A 23,534-nucleotide genomic window follows, 5' to 3' on the forward strand; every position below is an offset into this window, starting at 1 on the left:
CTAGCGCCACTTGGGCTGCACCATTTTGCATGAGTCTGCAAAGATTGATCGTTGCCGTTCTTTTATGCTGAAGATTGATCTGAGCTAACCTAACCGTAGCCACTACCCAAACTAGGCAGGATTAAGCTTTTTGTAATCTCAACACGAAAAAGACCACCAACGAAAAAACCAGATCGGTATCTATTTCAAGTCGCCAAAGGCGAAAGAGCACAGAATACACTGTGTAAAACGCATAATGCGAATCCATATAGGTGATAATTTAAATTAAATGTCAACATATTCATAATCCCACCCTTATTGAGCCTCAGGATAGAGACTGAAGAAGGGCAGCCGATTATCTCGGAGAAACACAAGGTCACCTGCACCATTGCTCCGGGTAGCACAGGAAGGACTCAATACTGTGGAGGGCGCCCTGGTACCCCACAGGCTCCGTTAGCGGTTAGGTTTTATTTAGACCCCCCTAACCATTCATTCCTAGGCACGGTACGCATCACACCATAAATTAGGGGTCACCTGTGAGGTGGACTTTTACCACCGGAACAGGCAGTCCGTAGTGTTAATTCTTAGCCAGTTGAAACAACCGCTACCGACACTACGCGGCTATCAAGGCTGCTTGGGAAAAGGAGGTTAATATTGATGATTAACTCCTGACGTGCCCAAGCAGCCGAAAAAACTGTCGGAACTGTCGGAACTGCGCAACAGTATTGTGTATAATGGTTCGCGTTGAAAAATGGGTTAACCAATGCGCAAAGTATGATTTTTGACCAACTTCGCCGCGTCACAGCTCGATTCTCAATAGTCAACTTTGCTGCGTCGCGAGTCACTTCGCTTCTTCTTCTTTCTGGCGTTACATCCCCACTGGGACAGAGCCTGCTTCTCAGCTTAGTGTTCTTATGAGCACTTCCACAGTTATTAACTGAGAGCTTACTATGGCAATGACCATTTTTGCAAGTGTAAATCGTGTGGCAGGTACGAAGATACTCTATGCCCTAGGATGTCGAGAAAATTTCCAACCCGAAAAGATCCTCGACTGGTGGGATTCGAACCCACGACCCTCAGCTTGGTCTTGCTGAAAAGCTGCGTGTTTACCGCTACGGCTATCTGGGTCACTTCGCTATAGTGCGCATCTATGCCCTCCGCCGTGTGCATTATGTGCACTATTGAGAATCGAGTTGTGACGCGGAAAAGTTGGTCAAAAGTCAAACTACGCACGTTGGTTAACCCATTCTCTAAAGCGAAGCAGTATTTATATTTCTTTCACTACTGGACTGCGAAGTACGGCTTCATAAGTGCGAAAATGCGAATAAATAATAAGTCCAATAAGGTGGGAACTATAGGCCTATTTACATGACGTCCCAAAACAGCTGATCGGGAAGCTCTTTGACAGTTCTTCTATATGAAAATGACAGCCACGTGTATGCACCGGTCCTCTACCGATGTAAACAAATGCATAGAAGGGCCTGTCACATGAAAAGCCCTATATATGAGAGATAAGCGGAAGTAAAATGGAATGATTTGGCAACAGACCAGCAATGCTGAGTTTGCTCGGCGTCGAGAATAATATTGTAACACGGACATGAACTCCTCATTGGTAAAAAGTGTATTTTGTTTCGTTATGAATCTTTGAGCTACATTTCCAAACTAATAAACAGCAGAAAAAATCAACAACTAAATCTTGCTTTGAAAAACATTCAAAAAAGAAAAATATTTCATATATTTTGCTTCATGCAAAACAATTAACGAAATAATTTCAAGCGAATTACTCAAAAATAAATTCCAAACAAACATATTTAACGCATGTTCGTTTGGCTCACGCTTTGACAGCTGCTCGATTGGTTCACAATTTGACAGAAATGTAAGCTTCTGCGTATCTCTTTTTGAAGGATCACTAGAGGATACTGTTTCAACCAATCTTAAATGATGGACAAAATATTTGAACTAGCATCAATTACCTTAATCATTTCCAAATGAGTGCATCTAAATTCACGACCGGGCCATCTGTAAGAATTATAAAATAAAGTTAAATAGTATCACGGAAGAAAATGGTTTACAAATAAATTTTAGTTTGTTTTATCGACTTTACTTTGAATTTTGCCAAACAAAAAGTTGGTTTGCTTTTGCTAGGTAAATGGTTTGGAAATCTCCAAATTCAATTAAATAAATATGTGTTTGCATTACGATTTAATTTTTCGTTTTATTTCGACAGTTCCAAAATTTTTGTTGCACTTTTTAGTATGCTTAATTTGAATTCAATTACCCGGTCAACCATCCTATGAACTACTTTAAATATCTTTTTCCAATAATAAATATTTCTGTCGGTTGTTCTTTACTGTTAATTTCGTTACGTTTATTCAAGTATCTTCATCAATCTATAAAACCTTATGAGTAACTTTCTTTATCAAGCATGCATTATAAATAATCAAAGAAATGTTACGAAATTTCGTTCGATCATGTTTTATCGATTGAGCTTTAGTTACCTTCATGAATATTCATAGAAAAATGAGTAACGTATGATGTCTAAGTAACGTTATATATTGACAAAGAAAAATGAAGCTTTATATCGAGGCACCTTTATCATTTTTTTCCGTATCGATTCGTAAAGCAACGTAAAGGTATTCTGGTACATCGTATGACAGGTCTCGATTGTTTTGATTTTCCATGGATCGGAATATTTAAGACCGAATATGATTCTTTTTCGGATTTTTTCCTTCAGATCCGAAACATTGCTAATCAGCATTTTGGATTATCACCTTACATAACCAGAAGGATGCTCTTAAATTGGTAGGTATTAAAGTAAATATGTATGCCTGCTGCTAGAGTACTGGCCATTCTCGAGGCCAACTCTTCCCCTGCATTGAGACAACAGATGGATCGCAATATCCATAGCTTATTGACTTCGCAGCAACAATCTACTGTTGTTATGAAATTTTAAATCATCTGTCTCGAACAATGACATATCCCGGTCAACCATATCTTTAAATTTCTTCACATTTATTTATATCGAGCTTTAAAGACGCTCATATGACAAATCGATAGCGATCGACAAAAAGAATCATATTCGGTTTCAAATATTCCCTTGGAAAATCAAAACAATTGAAACCTGTCATACGTAATACGATATACCAGAATACCTTTACGTTGCTTTACGAATCGATACGGAAAAGAATGATAATGGTGCCTCGATACAAAGCTTTATTTTTCTTTGTCAATATAGAGCTTAGTGACATTTGAACACACGTAGACTAGCATACGCTCGTCATACACAGTTTGTTTTTGTTTTCCTCAAAGAAACTTGCACACGCTTTCCAGACTCATCAAAATGCATATGGAAATATTACCCAATTTGAAAGATTTACACCCGGATTCTGGGTGTTTTTCGAGACAGAGTGCATATTGTTTTCCTCTAAGGTTCACAACTACTTCTACACTAGGGCACCCATACCATTGGGCGTGATAACCACTATACTGCTTCGCGACTAAAAATGGATGTTCGATTTTTGACCAACTTCGCCGCGTCGCACAGTGCTTCGTCCCTTGGACAAAAGTAAAAAAATCAACTTATATATACGACCGAATCAAGTAGGCCATGATGTTGACATATATTTTGGGAGTGTGGTATAGATACTAGCAAGTTTGTGCACTCATCAAAACAAACCAAAACACCACGTGTTGACAAGCTGTATAGTCGTTATATATTATTTAGTTTAGTGGTATGAATAAAAAACGTTGAACTTTACTACATGTAGCATCTACTCAAAAACAAAATCCACAAAGTTTACTACACTTTTGGTATGAATAAAAAACTTTTCGAACATGTAGTGCTTACTACTTTCGAACATGAGCAGTGACTGAAGTTGCATTCTGCACGTAAAGAACAATCTATTCAGAGTGACGCTTAAAATTAATACAATCATGCATATGAAGGAAATGCATTGAATTTAATCGATTACTCGACAATTTGCACAAAATCATGAAGGTGCTGTAATTTAACAAGATTTGTAGTGTAATTTTGCGATTAGTCTGGTATTCTCTTTATGTCCATGATTTTATGATGATGGTACATCAAAGAATTTTCTGAGTGGTTTTCGGTCTTCGCCAACGCCAGTGATTGATGATTTTTTTATATTAGCTTAACATCTATAAAGAGATCTTGAGACTACAGCTATCAAATTAGGAACTACATATTTTCTAGCACCAGTACTGAGATTCTTGTAAAATTGGGGTAGAATTTTGATTCTCCCCGTGTGTTTTCTTAACAGCATGTTGAATTCCGGAAGTGTTTCTGTGATATTCTCGTTATTTTGGTGGGGTTTCTGATAGTATCCTTGGAATTTCTAGAACTTATATGTAGAGCTTTTTATGGGAATTGTAGTGATTCCATTGGTAGTCGTTAGAATTCAATGAGGATCTCTCCTAAAACACCAGGGTTCCCTTTGAAATTATAAAAATTCTTATAGATTTCACAAAAAATCCCATTGAAATCTATAAAATATTTATCGACATTCAAAAGCTTAAAGCTTTGCTTTGAAATTTCAACGGAACTGGAGATCAACGGAATCTTAAAGGTTTTTACAATAATTACAAAGATTGATTTTCAGAATTACAAATATTCATATAATAATTCGCAGGAATCCCACCGCAATCTCATAGATCTCACAGAAATACCGTCTCAAAGATACCCACAGAATTCTATCCGGAATTCTATTCCCACCCCAATTCTAGAGTTTTTACTAGATTCCGAATATTTTCGCAATATTCCTAGAATGGTATTTAAACTTCCAGAATTATCATAAAAAATCCGACATCCCTATCGAAATCCCAAAGTTCCTATAGGAATTCCGGAATTCCAAAGAAAATCTGAGATGTCAGAATTTACACGTAAAATTCAAAATTACATTGTAAATATCTGAATTCCTACCGACATACTAAAATTCCTAGAAAATAACATAATTATCGTAATGGCAGAATTCACACGGATATTACAAATTGCTACTGCCGGTAATCTCACCGGAATCTCAGAATTGGCAGGGCGAATGTTTTCATAACCTCAGAATTCCTAAGCAAAACTCAAAATACCTTCCGAAATATCATAACTCATATCGTTTTCCCATGATTTTTACTCAAAAGTAAATTATTCCATTCAATTCCGCAATCTCAAAGCATGTGTAGCAAACTCTGAAGCTAACTACCAGTAGCTTTGTAGTAAATGCTACCTTTATTCATAGCAATGCGTTGTTTGTAGTATGTTCGAAAGGTGTAGAACACTGAACGAAAACTCCGGTCCTAGATTGAATGGGTTGTAATTCAAACGCTTACAAAACTTCATATTCCTCATTTTGAATGACATTGAAAGAATATGATACATCCACAGTATATTGAACAAAAATCATCCAATTCAGTTATGAATCTCAGATCATATTCTAATGACAAATGGCAGATAATCGAATTATGATAACATGAATGAATAACTTGCAGAATATAACAGATTCTAATATCTACTATGTCCCATACCGAAAATCATTCAAATATTGTCTGAAATATCGAACGAAAAGAGAATGATCGTAAATATCAAATCATTCTGACAAATCCATACGTAAATATGGCGGCGGCAACGTGGAACGCCAAACATTTCTGCTTGGATTTTACAGGAAATTACACTTTGAATCTAATATTATCCTCATTTGATGCTTTTAATTTAAAATTCCTTAAGGTAACTACAATAGCTGGCATACAAGTGTTTTGGTTCGATGGAGCAAAGCTGTGAACCAACATTTATTTGCAAGGAGCCACATCACACATCATGTTCGCTACAGATAGCCACCTGTTCCTGAAGGCTGGAGATTGTTAAACATTAATGTACATAAACCAACAACGTTCCGTAGTTATTTTTTATTTGAATTCTTTTGAATTAAGAAATATTACGAAATTGGGGTTGCTTACATGTGTGTATGATTCATTCAATTAGACGCATCTATTTCGAGGATAAAAATCCTTCCAAGACTGGATGATTTTCATTCGGTATGATTTGTAAACAGATGATTTCCACGAAGATGAAAATCATCTTGATTGTGTCTGAAAATAGGTATGGGGCTCGGATGAAGCAATAATCATTCAATTCATGGCGGGAGTTTTCGTTCAGTGAAAGGAAAATTACACAAACATGATCCACTCGTGTTCCACATATAGCGTTTACTACCGAGAATGTAGTAAACTCAACTTTACTAAATTTTATTCATACGACCCATTGTTTTTGTGTCACTCCAATCCCTGCTCATCCTTTTGCTTTTTATAAGAACAGTAAGCTGAGAAAAAGGCTCAGTTGGGATGTAATGTCTGTATGGCATTACATCCCAACTGAGGAAAAGCCTTTTTCTCAGATTACTGTTCTTATAAAAAGCAAAAGGATGAGCATGGACAGAAGAAAAATAAATTGTTTCGTGTCAAATCTTTCTTGAAAAAAAAGACAATTATCAGCTTGACCCACTTCCTTGTTGTTATTTTTACAAATATGACGCATCTCATTATGTAAAGCACATTTATGTGATTATCGTTTTAATATTCCTTTATATATACAATGAATATCTAACCAACAAAACTTAAAATATGAAAGATTTATCGCATTGAATTATCATATTGATTGATTGGAGTTTGCAATCAACTTTATTCACGATATTATACGAATGAACAATCTTAATACCAATCACAGCTCCGAAACATCAATACTGTGTATTTATATGATGAAATTGTGTATTATCCTGGCAAAACTGCAATTTTGTTTAAAAATTTGTAAAATATTTTGTCTAAGAAAATTATTCCGTTTTTGTCACGGTTCCGTTTTTATCAACTGAAAATTGCCGATTGTGTTGATGAAAACGGAACATTCCTGTATTACGTAACTTTTTTTAAAAGGTTTTTTTATTGGCAAATGCAATCAAATTTGGCTGAAAGCACAAATTTTGTTTGTATTTTAACGAATTTGATCAAAATATGTATAAAGAGTGGTTAAATATATTTTATATCAACTTTGTATGAAAAATATCGCCATAATGTATGAAAATATTAAATTATTCAAATACCTCTAACTTGCAAATCAGCAAATTTCTGCAAAAAATTTAAACGTTTTTTGTAAGATCTAAGGATGCATTTTAAAGTGCAATATTCGAAATTGCGGCGACATGACGCGACAAGAGTTGTTTTTCATGTTCAAAATCATTAAAATTAGCGTAACTTTGGGAAAATATTGCATTCCTTAAATATACATTTTGTTCTTTATTTTATCGTTACATTTTTCAATTTTTTTACTTCAGTCAGTTTGACGTCATAAAAGTCAAAGAAATTTAAATTTTATTTCAATTTCAATTAAGAATCATAATAATATAATACATGAGGTATATTTTAAAATGATTAAAAGCATAAAAATCTCAAAAAAAAATGTTTTGGTAGTTTTGGCCGCTCCTTTATATGGAGCCCGACCATAGTGCAATGGCTGCACATACTTGCACCATCCTCTGCTTCACGCTGAGAAACAAGAGATGACTACAAATATTTCCCGCCAAAGAGAAGCTACCACAAACACAAGCTGTAATATTCACCAAGCGCAAACTAACGGTGTACTATTTCGGATCGTATCAGTATTGCTGCATGGTCCATCGAAGACAATTCAAACATACGCGTAGCCTTCGTGGCCTTGCGGTTAGCGGCGTCAGTCGTCTAGGCGTATTGTGCCACGAGGTGTGGGTTCGATTCTCGTCAAACGAAAAATTCATCTCTGGGCTACTGGGTGTTTCGTGTTGTCCGTTGCCTAATGTTAGTGATCGTTCAGTCTGTGCAGCCTATGTGCTGAAGACGGTGTTAATTGTCTTATCGATGAAGGATCCGAACTCACCCTTATGGAAAACTCCCTTGCGACTGATCTCGGATTGCGAGGATCCCAAAAAGCCCTATGCGGACTGGTGATTTTAGAAGGATGGAGAACGAGTCTCAACAAGTAGAAATGGATATTTCTTCGACGGGAAACATTTCTCAACGATATAAGCTGACTAACGTTCGCACCGTACAGAATCTTAAGCTCCGACCACAAACGTTGCTAGCTTCTGAATTGCAGATTCGGTACCGTCACCTAGCTGGGATTCCAGTTGAATCGTATATCAACGCAAATCCACAAATTCTAATCGGGCTGGACAATGCGCAGCTGGGCTATGCGTTCAAGAGCAGAGAAGGGAAACCATTTGAGCCAATAACCGTCAAAACCCGCTTAGGATGGATCATCTACGGGAGCTGTTCGCCAATTCGCCACTCTAAGTATCATGTTAACTTTCATGGTCTGCAAGCCTGTGAGTGCAATGGAGTTACTGATTACAATCTGCATGCAGCAATGAAAAGTTACTTTGCCATCGACAGCCTTGGTATAAGTCAGCCATCCAAACTGTCACTCTCAGTGGAGGACCAACGTGCCATGGATATTCTTGAAACAGTGACTCGTATTAAGGATGGTCGCTTCTAGTCTGGACTTTTGTGGAAGTACGATAATGTAAGGCTCCTCGACAGTAAAGCGATGGCTCGTAGAAGGTGGGAATGTTTGGAAAGACGGATGAGGAAGGACGGAAAACTATCAGAAACTCTGCAGGCGAAAATGAACGAGCACATTGATAAAGGATACGTGCGAAAACTGACTGAGGATGAGCTCAAGGTCCGTCATGGGCGAGAATGGTACCTGCCAGTATTTCCGGTTTAATCCCAACAAACCTGGAAAATTAAGATTAGTTTGGGATGCAGCAGCGACATCCCAAGGAATCTCTTTGAACTCAGTATTACTTAAAGGGCCCGATCTGATCACGTCATTACTCTCCACCCTGAGTCAATTTCGTGAGTATCAAATTGCAATATGTGGGGACATACGGGAGATGTTCCATCAGGTCCTTATGAAAGAAGATGATCAACATTGCCTTCGATTCTATTGGAAGGAACATATGGAGAACCATGAACCAAATGTGTATGTCATGAAGGTTATGACCTTTGGGGCATGTTGCTCACCCACAACAGCTCAATATGTCAAAAACATAAACGCGAAACGATTCGAGCAAGAATGTCCACAAGCAGTCAACGCCATTGAGAAAAAACATTACGTTGACGATATGCTTGTCAGTGTGGAAACGGAGGAAGAGGCAGTGAAACTAGAGCATGCAGTGAAGCGAATCCACGCCGCTGGGGGTTTCGAAATGCGAAACTGGTTATCCAACTCTCCAGAAGTGTCGGCGTCCTTAAAGGAAGTATCTTGGCATTGGAGAAGATATTACGGAAAAAGTGTTAGGTCTTTGGTGGAATACATCGACAGATTGTTTCATATTCAAAGTATCCTCACGATACGACCAGGACTTATTGGACGGAATCCGTCGACCTACCAAACGCGAAGTGCTAAGAACACTTATGATGATGTTCGATCCGTTGGGTTTTATCGCCCATTTTTTAATGTACGTCAAGGTCCTGCTCCAAGAAATTTGGAGGTCCTCGATCGACTGGGATAGTCCCATTGAAGAGTCAGAGTTTGACAAGTGGTTATTATGGCTGAAGGTCCTGCCCTTAGTAGCAAACATCCAAATTCCACGTTGTTACCGAAGTCTTGTTTCGCTAGAATACGGCTACAACGTTCAAATGCATACTCTCGGCGACGCCAGCGAGAACGGATTTGCAGCGGTGGTTTATCTAAGGTTCGAACAAGATGACGTTGTAGAAACATCGTTCGTTAGTGCAAAAACGAGGGTCGCTTCACTGAAATTTCTCTCCATTCCTCGCTCGGAGCTACAAGCTGGTATACTTGGCGTTCGTTTAGCAGTGTAGCCCAGTCACTTTCCGTAAACGTGGTGCACCGTTTCTTCTGGACTGATTCCGGAGATGTTCTCTGCTGGCTGAACGCTGACGACTATATAGTCAGTTTGTAGCGTTCCGCGTTAGTGAGATATTAGAGACTACTGAAAGGAGAGAAGCGATGGGTCCCAACAAAATTGAATGTGGCCGACGAAGGAACCAAATGGACACGTTTACCAGATTTCAGCGCTTCGAGTCGTTGGTTCAAAGGACCAGATTTCCTTCTACATCCAAAGGACCAATGGCCTTCTATACAACTGTGTGGATCGACGGATACTGAGCTTCGTGCGCATCTTTTGACTCACACTTGCACAACCGAACCAATCGTGACACCCGAAAACTTCTCCAAATGGAAAACAATGTTACGTAGTACAGCCAGTGTTGCCACATTTATATCTGTACCGAAGGCTCAAAAATCTTTTTTATCTGTACCAGAGATTCCGAAAATCTGTAACCAAAATCTGTACCACATCCAACATAAATTGGTGAAAAAACCCTTCGAATCCTAATTATCATGGATATTTACCATGGTTTTTATTATAATAATTTCACTTATTACATAAAATATATGGTTAAATTCTATGGAAACAGTATTTTTCAATAATAATTTTGTGGGAATTTTCCGCATGATTTAGATTTTGTGTTACAAAAATCGCCATTTCCAAAAATCTGTACCAATCTGTACTTTTTCGTGAAAATCTGTAATCTGTACCGTACAGAATCTGTACCAAAATTTATCAGAAAATCTGTACCTTTCCAGATAAATCTGTACTTGTGGCAACACTGAGTACAGCATACGTTTTTCGTTACATTAGCAACTCAAAACAGATGATTAAAATGAAGCAACGGATAAGTGGTCCGCTTCCACAGCAAGAGTTGGCAAGAGCCGAGAACTACCTCTATCGCTCCGCTCAGATTTCTGAATACGTCGAAGAGCTGGCAGTGCTTGTCAGCAATCGCTCCGGTCAGACGGAGAAAAGGCGAATTCCGAAAAGTAGCCCAATCGCCTACCTCTGTTCTTTTATTAATAAAAACGACGTGCTAAGAGTACGTGGCAGGACTGGTGCTTGTACGCTAATCGACTTTGAAGCGACTAACCCTATAATTCTTCCCAGAAATCACCACATTACTAGCCCGATAGTGCTTCATTATCACCGTCTCTATCATCACCAAAATCACAACACTGTCCTAAATGAAATTCGTCAGCGTTACAGAATTCCACGCCTCAAATCAGTTTACTACATAGTTCGTAAACTTTGTCAAGAATGTAAGAATTATGGAGCAACTCCGCAACCACCGGCCATGAGTGATCTGCCTCCAGCTCGTTTGGCTGCCTACACACGTCCATTCACGCACATGGGAGTGGACTACTTTGGACCTATCACGATATCGATCGGACGTCGAACCGAGAAACGCTGGGTATTGATAGCTACTTGCCTGACAATCCGTGCAGTACATTTGCAAATTGCTCACAATCTCAGCACCGATTCTTATATCATAGCGCTTCGCAACGTCATGGCTAGAAGAGGTACACCAGCAATGATATACAGATACCAAGGCACAAATTTCCGAGGTGCTAACCGGGAACTGAAGATAGCGGTGGAGAGTCTAAAGAAGGAACGCTTAATGACTGAATTCACCACTCCCCATACCAGGTGGAGCTTCAATCCCCCCGCCTCTCCGCATATGGGGGGTGCGTGGGAGCGTTACACCGTCCTACGAAGTTTTGGAAAATGTACTGATCGAAGTAGATAACGTAATCAACTCGCGTCCACTGACAAGTATTCCATTAGACGACGATGAATCTCCAGTTCTGACGCCAAATCATTTTTTGTTGGGATCCTCTAATGCAGTGCTTCCCAAACTTTTTTGACCTTCGCCCCCTAAGGCCAATACATTTTTGGAATTGCCCCCCTGATATGTTTTTGAAATATTTGTATTAGACGCTCTACTTTGCAAAAAAAAATCAGACCAATATATTATCATAATTAATTACTTATGATAATATATTGGTCTGATTGATTAAGTTATCAAGTTTATTGATGTAAAAATGGTAAACATATGTGGTTTTGAAGCTTAAATTAAACATATCATATTAATTGGTATTCTTGTACATATATTATTAAATCTATCTGCAGCATCATGATATATTTTCTTAAATTTCAATAAACGACCGTTTTTTTTAAATGATGTACTGGTAAGTAATCCAAAGTAATTCATAACAGCAAACATCCTAAGTGTATTACATGCTACTGCCCCAGTTGTCACTGCACTAAATAAATTTGACGGACTTTCTAAATTTCGAATCTATATGACTGATTAAATATAACGTAAGTGTAAAAACAAATTTTAGAAATTTTGTGGAATACATGTTTGACAATTTTAAAACTCCAAAACTTAAAGAAGAACATTGGTAAATAAAAAAAACATCTCATTGCCTTATTAACTGCAATGTAAGAACGTTTTTAGTTAAAAACAATTTTGTTTTTCTTAAAACCTGGAGGTTTTTATCCGATAATTCTTCAAATCTATTTTTAGTAGCATGATTAACGTCTTCGGTAATTATTAGTTTCAACGTTGACACCTGATTTTTGCAAAAACAAATCTGATTTTTTTTAAATAATTTGTGCAAGTAAGGAACAAGTTTTGTCGAAAACTTTACCTGTGAGGACCCGCAAATAATCAAAACACTAGCTGCCCAATTCTAAAGCTCTTTTATAAATAAAACATCAATTTATTACATTTAGATACTTGAACCAATATCTAAAAATGTTTAATAGTTAAATGAAATTCATCACTTGAGGAACACTTTCAAACTATCTCTGACTACAAATAAATAAAATAATATTGAATACGTTATGTTTTGGGTAAGTTTTAGTTGCCTGTTCATAATTCATAGCGAGTTTTCACACTTATGCTTAAAAAAGTGGATGCTTTACATATATATTTTGTTTTTAACAAAGTGTGTCCATGATTTGTCTATCCTGATTTTAGAAGAAAATGTTAAAAGGTACAAAAAAATAGAGGGAAAGATTTGGAATGTGCAATATTCATATTATTAGAGAATAATCTCCTATTAAATTGAGTCGTTTCCCCAAATGAATTGTAGTTTTCAGTTTCTCCCACTTTCGCCACCTTTCTAGTATTTTCGCCCCCCAAATTCCATTTTTCAAATTTTCGCCCCCCTAGACCTGAAAATCGCCCCCAGGTGGGCGAATTCGCCCACTTTGGGAATCACTGCTCTAATGGATTAAGACCATGGGTACCCTACGATGATAATTCCAAGGTGCTTAGAAACTGCTGGCAACTTTCGCGAACGTTGGCAAACCAATTCTGGAAGCAATGGGTTCGCCGTGCTAAGTGATTCTCTCGAGCAAAACCAATTGAAGTAGAGGATATCGTTATCATCGTAGATCCGAGTTCACCAAGAAACTGCTGGCCAAACTGCTGGAGCTGATGGCCAGGTAAGAGCAGACTAGCAGCGGAATCTATGAGTGCCCAGCCGTAAGACTCGCCGTGCTTGACGTAGGCGTTCGTAAGGATACACCTCAAGATGACCATCGGCGTATTCCGGGGGGAGTGTTATTCCCGTCACATCAACAAACCCGTCCAGCCCTACGATCCCTCTGCTTTAAGCCCCGGTGGCCAAGCATTACCACACCCATATACCCGAAAGAGGGATTGTTAGGCATAACCAGTAGTAGGAAGGTCGACTTATTATTATTTATATTTACAATTAGTTTCTAAAAGTGGCGTAACAGCCAACATTGAATTATCACCTATATCATTATAACAACAATCGATTGTTAACCTAATTTATCTACTGCTAAGGTGAGCTTAAGCGACTTATTTCACTTATAAATGAAGCTCAATATTATTTTTCTTAATATAGTTGTTTAATTGGAAGATTGCTGTTAAGTTTTGATGCGATCATCATTATTTTCAATCTTGTTAATCTTAAGGTGAGGATATGAAATCTGTTTCAACATATACTGAAGTCAATCGAACTTTATTCTAAATTTAGGTGTTAAGCGCAAAATTTGAAGTTCAATCAAACACTTCAGTTGTATCTTCAGATGCGAAAACGAATCACCAAAAGTAAGAATCGTTATGACTATTTTCTAATTACTTTAACTAATAAATTATTTGAAATCTCCACAGGAATTTTGTAATTTAACATCTCCCGACGAAATAAATTGACAAAAATCAAGATTCGTTTATCGCTCAACAACAGTTACAATATATTATATTGTTTTTTAATTGTATATCCAAACAAGAATAATGTTTTTTCGACATTCAATTACAATACGCTGTATTGTATCCAATACGTTATATTGTACATTAATGGTTTATTCCATTCACTGAATGATACGTTTTTATGCGGGTTGCTATGATATCATTATGTATTGTCCTTTTGGATTTCATCAAATATATAAATGATACGCCCATTATTCCATATTTATTTATATTTTGAAAAAGAAAATAATAATGTTTTTTCCCCGGAAAGTTTTGAAAGTGAGTGGCATCCACTCACTTTTGCAAATTTCAAATTCAACAAAGTGAGTGAGTGCTACTCTACACGGAGAAAACGAAGTACTCAAAAGTGAGTTCATTCCACTCAATTCCGGGGGTTCGTGCGTTAACCTAATTTTGAGTTGATGGGGTAGAAGTTGTTTTCATTTGCAGCCATGCGAAAAAATACCTACTGGCTAAGTTCTTTTCACTCAATCGGCAGATCAAATAACTCAACTTCCAGTACTGTGCCACTTACTCAAATTTGAGGTAACGCACAAAGGTTCGGTTTTTGGGTTGTTTTGCTCTTCGCTCTCTGACAACAATAGAAGGAGCGAATGAAATAGGGAGAGAAAAATAACTCAAAAGTAAGTTAAAAAGAACTCAAATATGGGTTTTTCGTTTTCTCCGTGTAAGTTTGACAGAACTGAACTGATGAACCAAATGTCTTTTCATGTAGTTACGAGGCTCTGGCCTCGGCTCGCAGTATCGTAACTACTAAATCGATTCAGTGGGCACTTAAGAGTTTTGCTCCTTTCAAATCTCCAGGAGCGGATGGGATTTATCCTGTTCTGCTCCAAAAGGGATTTGAGTTTATCAAACATGTTTTGAAACAGCTACTTGTAAGCAGTTTTGCTACCGGGTACATTCCCAGATCCTGGCGTGATATTACTGTAAAGTTTATCCCGAAAGGAGGACGTGCGTCGTATGAAGAAGCGAAGAGTTTTAGACCAATCAGTCTGACCTCTTTTCTTCTGAAATGTCTGGAACGCATTATCGATCATCATATCCGTGATGTTTATTTGGCAAACAAGCCTCTTCATGTGAATCAACATGCTTACCAATCTGGAAAGTCCACTGTGACTCTCTTACACAAAGTTGTATACGATATCGAGAAAGCATTCGCTCAGAAGCAATCCTGCTTGGGTGTTTTCTTGGATATTGAGGGTGCCTTTGATAACGTGTCTTTCGATGCCATATTGGAAGCCGCACGAAACCATGGGCTACCTACAATGATTACCAATTGCATTCATCAAATGCTCAAATACCGACATCTCTTCTCGACATTGCGTCAAGCAGCGATTCGAAAATTGAGTGTTTGCGGATGCCCCCAAGGGGGAGTCTTGTCACCACTTTTGTGGAATCTCGTAGCAGGTACGCTATTGAGGCAACTCAATAATTGCGGTTTTCCAACTTATGGATTTGCCGACGACTATCTATCTTTGATAGTTGGTATGTGCATAAGCACCCTATTCGACCTGATGCAAAGTGCTCTTCAGGTAGTCGAGAGTTGGTGTCGCCAATATGGCCTTTCGGTTAACCCGAATAAAACATCTATTGTTCTTTTTACGGAAAGACGAAACCGCGATGGAATTCGACCTTTAAGTCTTTTTGGCACTGAGATTAATATGAATGATCAAGTAAAGTATTTCGGAGTCATTCTAGATTACAAACTTTCATGGACACCTCACATTGATTTCAGAGTCAAAAAAGCTTGCATGGCCTTCGGTCAATGCCGGCGAACCTTTGGTAAAACTTGGGGCCTCAAACCCAAATATATCAAATGGATTTACACAACAGTTGTTCGACCAATATTGGCATATGGATGTCTTGTGTGGTGGCAAAAGGGTGAAGTGAGAATAATCCAGTCAAAATTGGGCCATCTCCAAAGGATGCCATCAAGGCGATGTCTGGTGCGTTCTCTACAACTCCCACAGCAGCGCTCGAGGCCCTTTTCGACGTTGCGCCACTACACATACATCTTAAACAAGAAGCACTTTCTTGCTCTTACCGTTTATGGGTACTGGATCTACTGGAGAAAAATCCAGTGAATCGTAGATCTACACACACTTCGTTGTTTCCACTTTTGGTGAATTGGGACAAAATTGTCCTTGCTCCAAGTGATCTCACAATTGCTTGTCACTTTCCTTACAGGACATTTACCACACAATTCCCTTCACGGGAAGAGTGGACGTCTGGCTATTTGGAAAGAAGTATATCTAACAATATAGTATGTTACAATGATGGCTCCCTTCTTGAAGGTAGAGCTGGTGCAGGAGTATACTCTCGTGAGCTAAGGCTGAATCAGTTTTACTCACTTGGTAGAAACTGCACCGTTTTTCAGGCGGAAATATTTGCTCTTTTGTGTGGAGTGCAATCAGCACTTCAACAGCGCGTAATGGGTAAAGTCATATACTTCTGTTCAGATAGTCAGGCTGCTATAAAAGCTCTTGCTTCGGTCAACTCAAGGTCGAAGCTTGTTATCGCATGTCGAACTCAAATTGAGGAACTGAATTCAGTCAACTCTGTAAACCTTGTATGGGTACCTGGCCATTCTTCCATCGCTGGAAATGAATTGGCTGATGAGCTAGCTCGCGATGGAGCATCACATGACTTCATTGGCCCTGAGCCGGCTATTCCAATTTCCAAGTGCTGGGTGAAGCTTCAGATAAACTCTTGGGCGGCAACTCAGCACAAGCAATATTGGAATAATTTGGAGTCATGTCGTCAAACAAAATTGTACATTACTGAGCCATCTCCAAGGGTGGCGAAGTATTTAACAAATCTGTCAAAGCAGAATTGCAGTCTCTTGGTCAGAGCGTTGACAGGCCACTGCCGACTCAACTATCACATGGCAAATATTCAGCGTGCTGACTCATTTGTGTGTGATAGTTGTGACTCCGATTATGGAACTTCATATCACCTGATATGTATGTAGAAAGTCTTGGTCGGAGTAAGTGAAATAACGCCCGAAATCTCTTCAAATCGATTTATTGATTAACTTAACACAGCGATATAAAATGACGCACGGCGCGAGCGATCTCGTCAAACTAAGAACTGATCATAACGGAAGTAGCAAAAACACAGTAAAAAGTTTTTCTTTATTTCGGGGTAGGGGGATAACCCATTCGCCCCACACGGCCTTTCCTGACTTCACTTCTGGCCCGGAAGTGCCCACGGCTTCACACAGTCTCCAGCGGTTGTTGTTCTCTTCGGGCCTTCCGCTTCATCGTCGAGCTTCCGAACATCGTACCGGTCGTTTGGCAAAACGCCAACTATTTCGTATGGGCCAAAGTACCGGTGCTTCACCTTTTGCCCGACTCCGAACTGGGTCCTCGGGATTGCAACGATGTCGCCCTTCCTGTATCCTTCTGCCGGCTTACGACGAAGATTGTAATACTTTCGGTTTTCTTGCTGGATTTTCTGGATGTTCTCATTCGCCATCTGTCGCAATTCGTATCGCTTCTCGTCAAACTGATCCTGGATCTCCTTGTTGAGCAACTCATAGAGGACTTCATCCTCCTTCGTTCGCATTTTCACTCCAAGCAGTAACTGGAATGGAGTCGTCTGTATTGCTCGTTGCCAGCTGTTGTTGAGATATTTCTGCACAGGAACGACGTGTTTGAACCATTCATCAGGTTTCGCCACAGACAGCTTGGTTAACATCGGTATTATGATTCGGTGCACCCTCTCAACTTGACCGTTTCCTCGAGGGACACCCGTAATGATCGTGTGTAATTCAATGCCCTCTTCATCGCAAAACTTGTTGAACTGTGTCGATGTGAACGCAGCTCCGCGGTCACAAATAATACGCCTTGGGTTTCCAAAAACGTCGGTAATGATACGGAGTTTCTTGATCACCTCATCAGCAGACGTCGACTTTGTGGCGAACAACCAAACAAACTTGGAAAAAGCATCGATCACGGTCAGGATGTAATTATACGATTTTCTAGTGGACGGCATTGGACCTAGATGATCAACGTGGAACGTATCCATCGGTACGTCACCTTTGGGAATCGGTTGCAGCTCACCTTCCGGCTTTCCTCTCTTTTTTTCGCCAACGATGCAGGGAACGCACGCCGCGATGCACCGTTTGATTTTCTCCTCGATGCCTGGAATGTAGTAATCGGCATCAATCCTCTCTGTCGTCTTCTTCACACCGAAGTGTCCTTTCTCGTGCGCCGATCGAATCACCTCCACCTCCATAGCTTCTGGTACGAACACACGTCGGTTTCCATCCTTCTCCTTGTAGAGAACCCCATTCGACACGGAGTAGCCCTCAACGGTTCCTTCCTGTTCCAGAGCAGCACGCATCTTCGCACTCACAGCAGCAGATATAGGCAAAACGTTTGCCCTCGACAGCGCATCAACGTGGGGCATATTGTCTCCAGATCGGTGTTCGACATTGTAATCAAATTCTGCCAAGATTCCTGCCCATCTTGCAACTCTAGCATTCACCCTCTTCTTCAGCATGGAATCCTTGAACGCCATGCAATCGGTTACGATTTTAAACTTACGACCCAGCAAATAGCAACGGAACTTTTTAACAGATTCGATCACTGCTAAAGCTTCCAAATCGTACGAGTGATAATTTTGTTCAGCCGGGGTCGTCAAACGGCTGTAGTAGTAACATGGGTGAAACTTACCGTCATCGTCGCAACGTTGCATCAAAATACCTGCTAGGGCCATCTTGCTGGCGTCTGTGTGGACCTCCGTCTCCACATCCGGTTGGAAGATTCGTAGAACTGGATAACTAGCAAGGATATTCTTGATCCTGTCAAAAGACGCTACAGCTTTCTCGTCGAAGACAAAAACACTCTCTTTCTTCATTAGGTTGGACAGTGGACGTGCAATGTCGGCAAAACACGGAACGAACTTTCTAAAATAGCTTGCCAACCCGTAGAAACGTTGCAGCTGCTTCACGTTAATCGGCTGGGGAAAATGCTTCACCTTCTCGATTTTCCCTGGAGCGGGCTCCACTTGCCCATCGTACACAGTATAGCCGATGTATTCAACTCGACGTTGGAGAAACACACACTTTTTCCAGTTGAACACCAGTCCGCCTTTTTCCGCAACACTCATCACTTTCTTCAACAGTTCGAGTCCATCTTCTTCCGTCTTGGAGGGAATAATCACATCGTCCACGAACACTACTATTGTGCCATCGATTATCAAGTCTTTAAACACATCACTGATGAACCGTCCAAACGCATTGCCGCTTGTGCACAAACCGAACGGTGCACGCAGAAATTCGTACTGCCCTTCACTAGTGACGAAGGCAGTGTACTTCCTGCTACTCTCTTCCACTGGCACGTGAAAGTAGGAGTTTTTCAAATCCAGCGTAGTGTAAACTCGAGCGTTTGCCAACTGATCAATTTGCTCTTCAACATTCGGCATCGGGAAATTGTCACGGATCACCTTTTTGTTCACTTCGCGAAAGTCAACACAAACGCGGCGCGAACCGTCCTTCTTCGGAACTACTACCACTGCACTGGCATATTCGCTTTCCGACGGTTGAATGATACCATTATCGAGCCACTCGCTTATTTGCTTTCGCACAATCTCCTTTTCCAACGGAGCAAGACGTCGGGGACATTCACGCACTACGTCGTTATCTGCCAGCTTGATCGACAAAGGATTTTTCGCGGTCACAGTGGTATCCGGTTTGTACTGTTCGATAATCTTCATCACGTTCGATCGATACTGATAGGGTACCGTTAGTTCATTCTCATCGTACTCTTCGATCCGTCGGATCCACTTCACATCTTCTTCTTCCGTGGCTCTGGGCGGATATTTTCGGACACGCACACCATCCGGGGTGATCGAGTAATTAACACCATCGAGAAAGTCCATACCGATCAGCACTTGCATGTCGATTGCATTTTGAGGCACAACGTAAAAACGAATTTCAAAATCTTTATCTTCGATTTTCGCGTCCAACACTACCTCTCCGCAAACGATTTCCACCTTCCCACCGTATCCGCGCACTTTCATATCGGATCGTCCCAGCTTGGTGCCACTCTTCTCAATATCCAACCACAAATCCTTCCGCATCAATGTGATTTCACTTCCCGTATCAACAATGGCCGGTACTTCGTAGCCGTTTATTTTCACACTGACGGCCGGTTGAGATTTGTTCAGTTTTTCGATCGTGTTTACTTTCGCACTCTTCTTTTTCGTGCTCTGCTCTTCGCCTTTCTTGGCACACTCTTTCGATAGATGCCCGAAACCGTTACACGAAAAACATTTTGGGCCGTCGCCTTTCTGCGGACAATCGCTGGCAACATGCGTTGGATCGCCACAGTTGAAGCAGTGCCGTTTTGCTTCGGATTTCGCCTTCGTGTTTTTCTCCTCTCCTTTCTCATGACGCTCTCGTTTCTGGCTGGCGCTGAATCGATCGTCGGATCGGTGTTTCTTGACCGATTTCGCCTGTGCTTTCTCGTATGTGAGCAACTTTTCCTTCAGCTGTTTGATGGTGTGTGCCTCGTACAACATTGAGCGATGGTACTCGTCATCTGTCACGCCGTCGACGATGTATTCACAGATGCTCGCTTCGTCCAGCTCGATAGCAAGAGCAATCCGCTGCATCTCATAGATGTAATCTCTGGTCGGCTCGGTCGGCTTCTTCTTACGCGCTGCTAGCTGCCGATGCACGTCGCACGCTCTCACGAGAGGTGCAAACTCGGCAATTAGAGCTCTTTTCAACTTCGCAAATGTGCCCACATCGCGCTGGGTGAACACAAATCGTCTCGCGGTTCCGGACAACTTTTTCCGGAGCATAATCAACCTTTGCTCGTCGGTCCAATATGCAGCAGCTGATATTTCCTCAAACTGGCGGATCCACACTTTTACGTCTTGGCCGTCTTCAGCACCGAAAGATTCAATACTGTCCTCGACATCGCGGAAAGAATACGGCCGGGAAGCTTTGCTCGAAATCTTCTTGCTTTTCGGTGTCGAGTGCAAAGCTGTGTGGAAAACTCTTCCGGCGTCGCTGCTACTGTTCACTTCATCGTTTTCGTCGTCGTTGTGGTGATTACCCGCGTCGTCGGATGCACCACTCATGCTGCCGTCGTCGTCAGCAGCGTCGTCGTTGCTGGAAGCGTCGTCTCTGGGATCGTTCTCACCGTCACCAAGGCTGCCGTCGTGCACCTCGTCGTTGGTGCTCTGACGATCATCGTTTGCAGGTGTATTGGTGTTATGAGCAACAATTCTCTTCGCCATCACTGCTTTGCTGCCTCTCGTCGTAAGGCCCAACTTTTTACACTCGCGCTCAAGTCCGACTCTCGTAAATGTGGAACACAAGTTCACCACCGGATCAGCCATCTTGCTTTTTCGGATCGACTTTTTCACAACGTTCAACGACCGATTTTACTATTTTTTCGCGCAGATTTCACGGAAACTCCATCCGGGCTGAGCCCCCATGTAGAAAGTCTTGGTCGGAGTAAGTGAAATAACGCCCGAAATCTCTTCAAATCGATTTATTGATTAACTTAACACAGCGATATAAAATGACGCACGGCGCGAGCGATCTCGTCAAACTAAGAACTGATCATAACGGAAGTAGCAAAAACACAGTAAAAAGTTTTTCTTTATTTCGGGGTAGGGGGATAACCCATTCGCCCCACATGTAACTGTCCAGTTTTTTCGCAAATGCGATTCCAATTACTTGGTAAACACTTATTAAGTGAAACTGAATTCAGAAGCCTGAATCTTCGGGATATTCTGTTATTCTTAACCCGCTGTGGTAATGAGCTATACCCAAGTAACCACGAAGCTATATATGCATACTTTATGTTTGCTCTATAGTGCGCTATCAGATTTTGTTTTAAAGTGACATAACCTTTAAGAGCTTTATAAAGCATAATTAAAGTGGGAAAGGGCCCCACAACAACCAAATTAATGCAATACTTGGTAAAGCAGTTTTAATGCACAAGCCCTACTAAAGCATTTATGTTTGTATATTTAGGGTTCATGATGTATATTAGCTTAAAATAATGTATGTTTAGGGCTTGCGTTAAAAATAAACAAAACAATGAATCCATTGACTACCTTTCAATGGTTTTCTTTACCAGCTCAATGATTTTTTTTGTTGGAATCAGGATTCGAACCCACAACTAGGATGATGGTGTGCTGGATGCCTGGCGCGTTGGTGTCCTGTGCTAAAGCTGCTGATGTAATAAGGTAGGATAAAAGTTCATTATAAACGAAGCCACTGTGTGTATTAACATTACTATTGGCCCAATTATTGCGAATAGAAAGAATTCTCGTCGGCGATTGATTTCCTTTCCTCACCAAATGAAACATCAATAGAAAGAATTTGATCACCATTCTTTCTCGTAGAGGAAATAACAGAACATAACCCACAAAACATAGCCCAACAAAAAGATTTTAGGGGAGAGAAATTGATCGACATTTCTTCTCGCTCCTTATGAGTAAAAGATAGATAAAATACAACAATTCTGATTGAATACATATATCCTTGGATCATGAAATGGGGGTTCGAGATGAAAGAAAGTCATTTCATTATTCTTCCATATCCCACAAAACGTAATGAGCGAGTGCGAACGTGCTCGATCGTCTTACTTATTTATTACAGATTCAAGTGCGTTCAATGAGGTTATGCAATCTTGTATGACAGCATAACTGTATATTCACTCTAAACGCTTAGCATAATGCTATATTAAAATAATGCTACAAAGCATTTACATTGTTAATCAAATGCATTATTGCTTGACAGTTATTGAATAAATGCATGATAACATTATTAATGCAAAAAATGTTGACTTTCGACCAAATTAATGCAATAATATAATGCTTGTGGTTACTTGGGTAGGCTCTCTTTACGCTCATGCGTTTTGCAGTGTCCTTTTTAGGGCGCTGTTCGAACCCATTGTGGTATGGAGCTACATGCTCTCATTTCGCTTATGCGAGCTTCCCTCTTCAAGGGACCCCACTCCTATTTCCTCCCATCTTTCCCTTCCCTTTCCTCTCCCATCGGGTAGATGATGAAATAGGCTCAAATATGGCGATGGCACAAATCTCCCAACTGGTGGGGAACGTGCCTCTGGAGCCGGCCTTCTGATACCTGATACCTGATAAGAATCGTTATGACTATTTTCTAATTACTTTAACTAATAAATTATTTGAAATCTCCACAGGAATTTTGTAATTTAACATCTCCCGACGAAATAAATTGACAAAAATCAAGATTCGTTTATCGCTCAACAACAGTTACAATATGTTATATTGTTTTTTAATTGTATATCCAAACAAGAATAATGTTTTTTCGACATTCAATTACAATACGCTGTATTGTATCCAATACGTTATATTGTACATTAATGGTTTATTCCATTCACTGAATGATACGTTTTTAT

At 40.2% G+C, this 23,534-nt stretch overlaps 1 protein-coding gene across 4 annotated transcripts in view; it reads right to left on the reverse strand.

Annotated features, from left to right (window-relative positions):
* The window catches only part of LOC5575432 (probable methylthioribulose-1-phosphate dehydratase), a 172,858-nt gene that overhangs the window by 49,106 nt on the left and 100,218 nt on the right, over window positions 1-23,534 (reverse strand). For all 4 annotated transcript variants that reach the window (XM_001655702.2, XM_001655700.2, XM_011494673.2 and 1 more), the window contains one exon: window positions 1,953-1,998. In XM_001655702.2, coding sequence (XP_001655752.2) covers window positions 1,953-1,998 — 46 coding nt within the window. The remainder of the gene's footprint in view (window positions 1-1,952; window positions 1,999-23,534) is intronic.

This window comes from Aedes aegypti, chromosome 1, assembly GCF_002204515.2.
Source record: "Aedes aegypti strain LVP_AGWG chromosome 1, AaegL5.0 Primary Assembly, whole genome shotgun sequence".
Taxonomy (NCBI): Eukaryota; Metazoa; Arthropoda; class Insecta; order Diptera; family Culicidae; genus Aedes; species Aedes aegypti.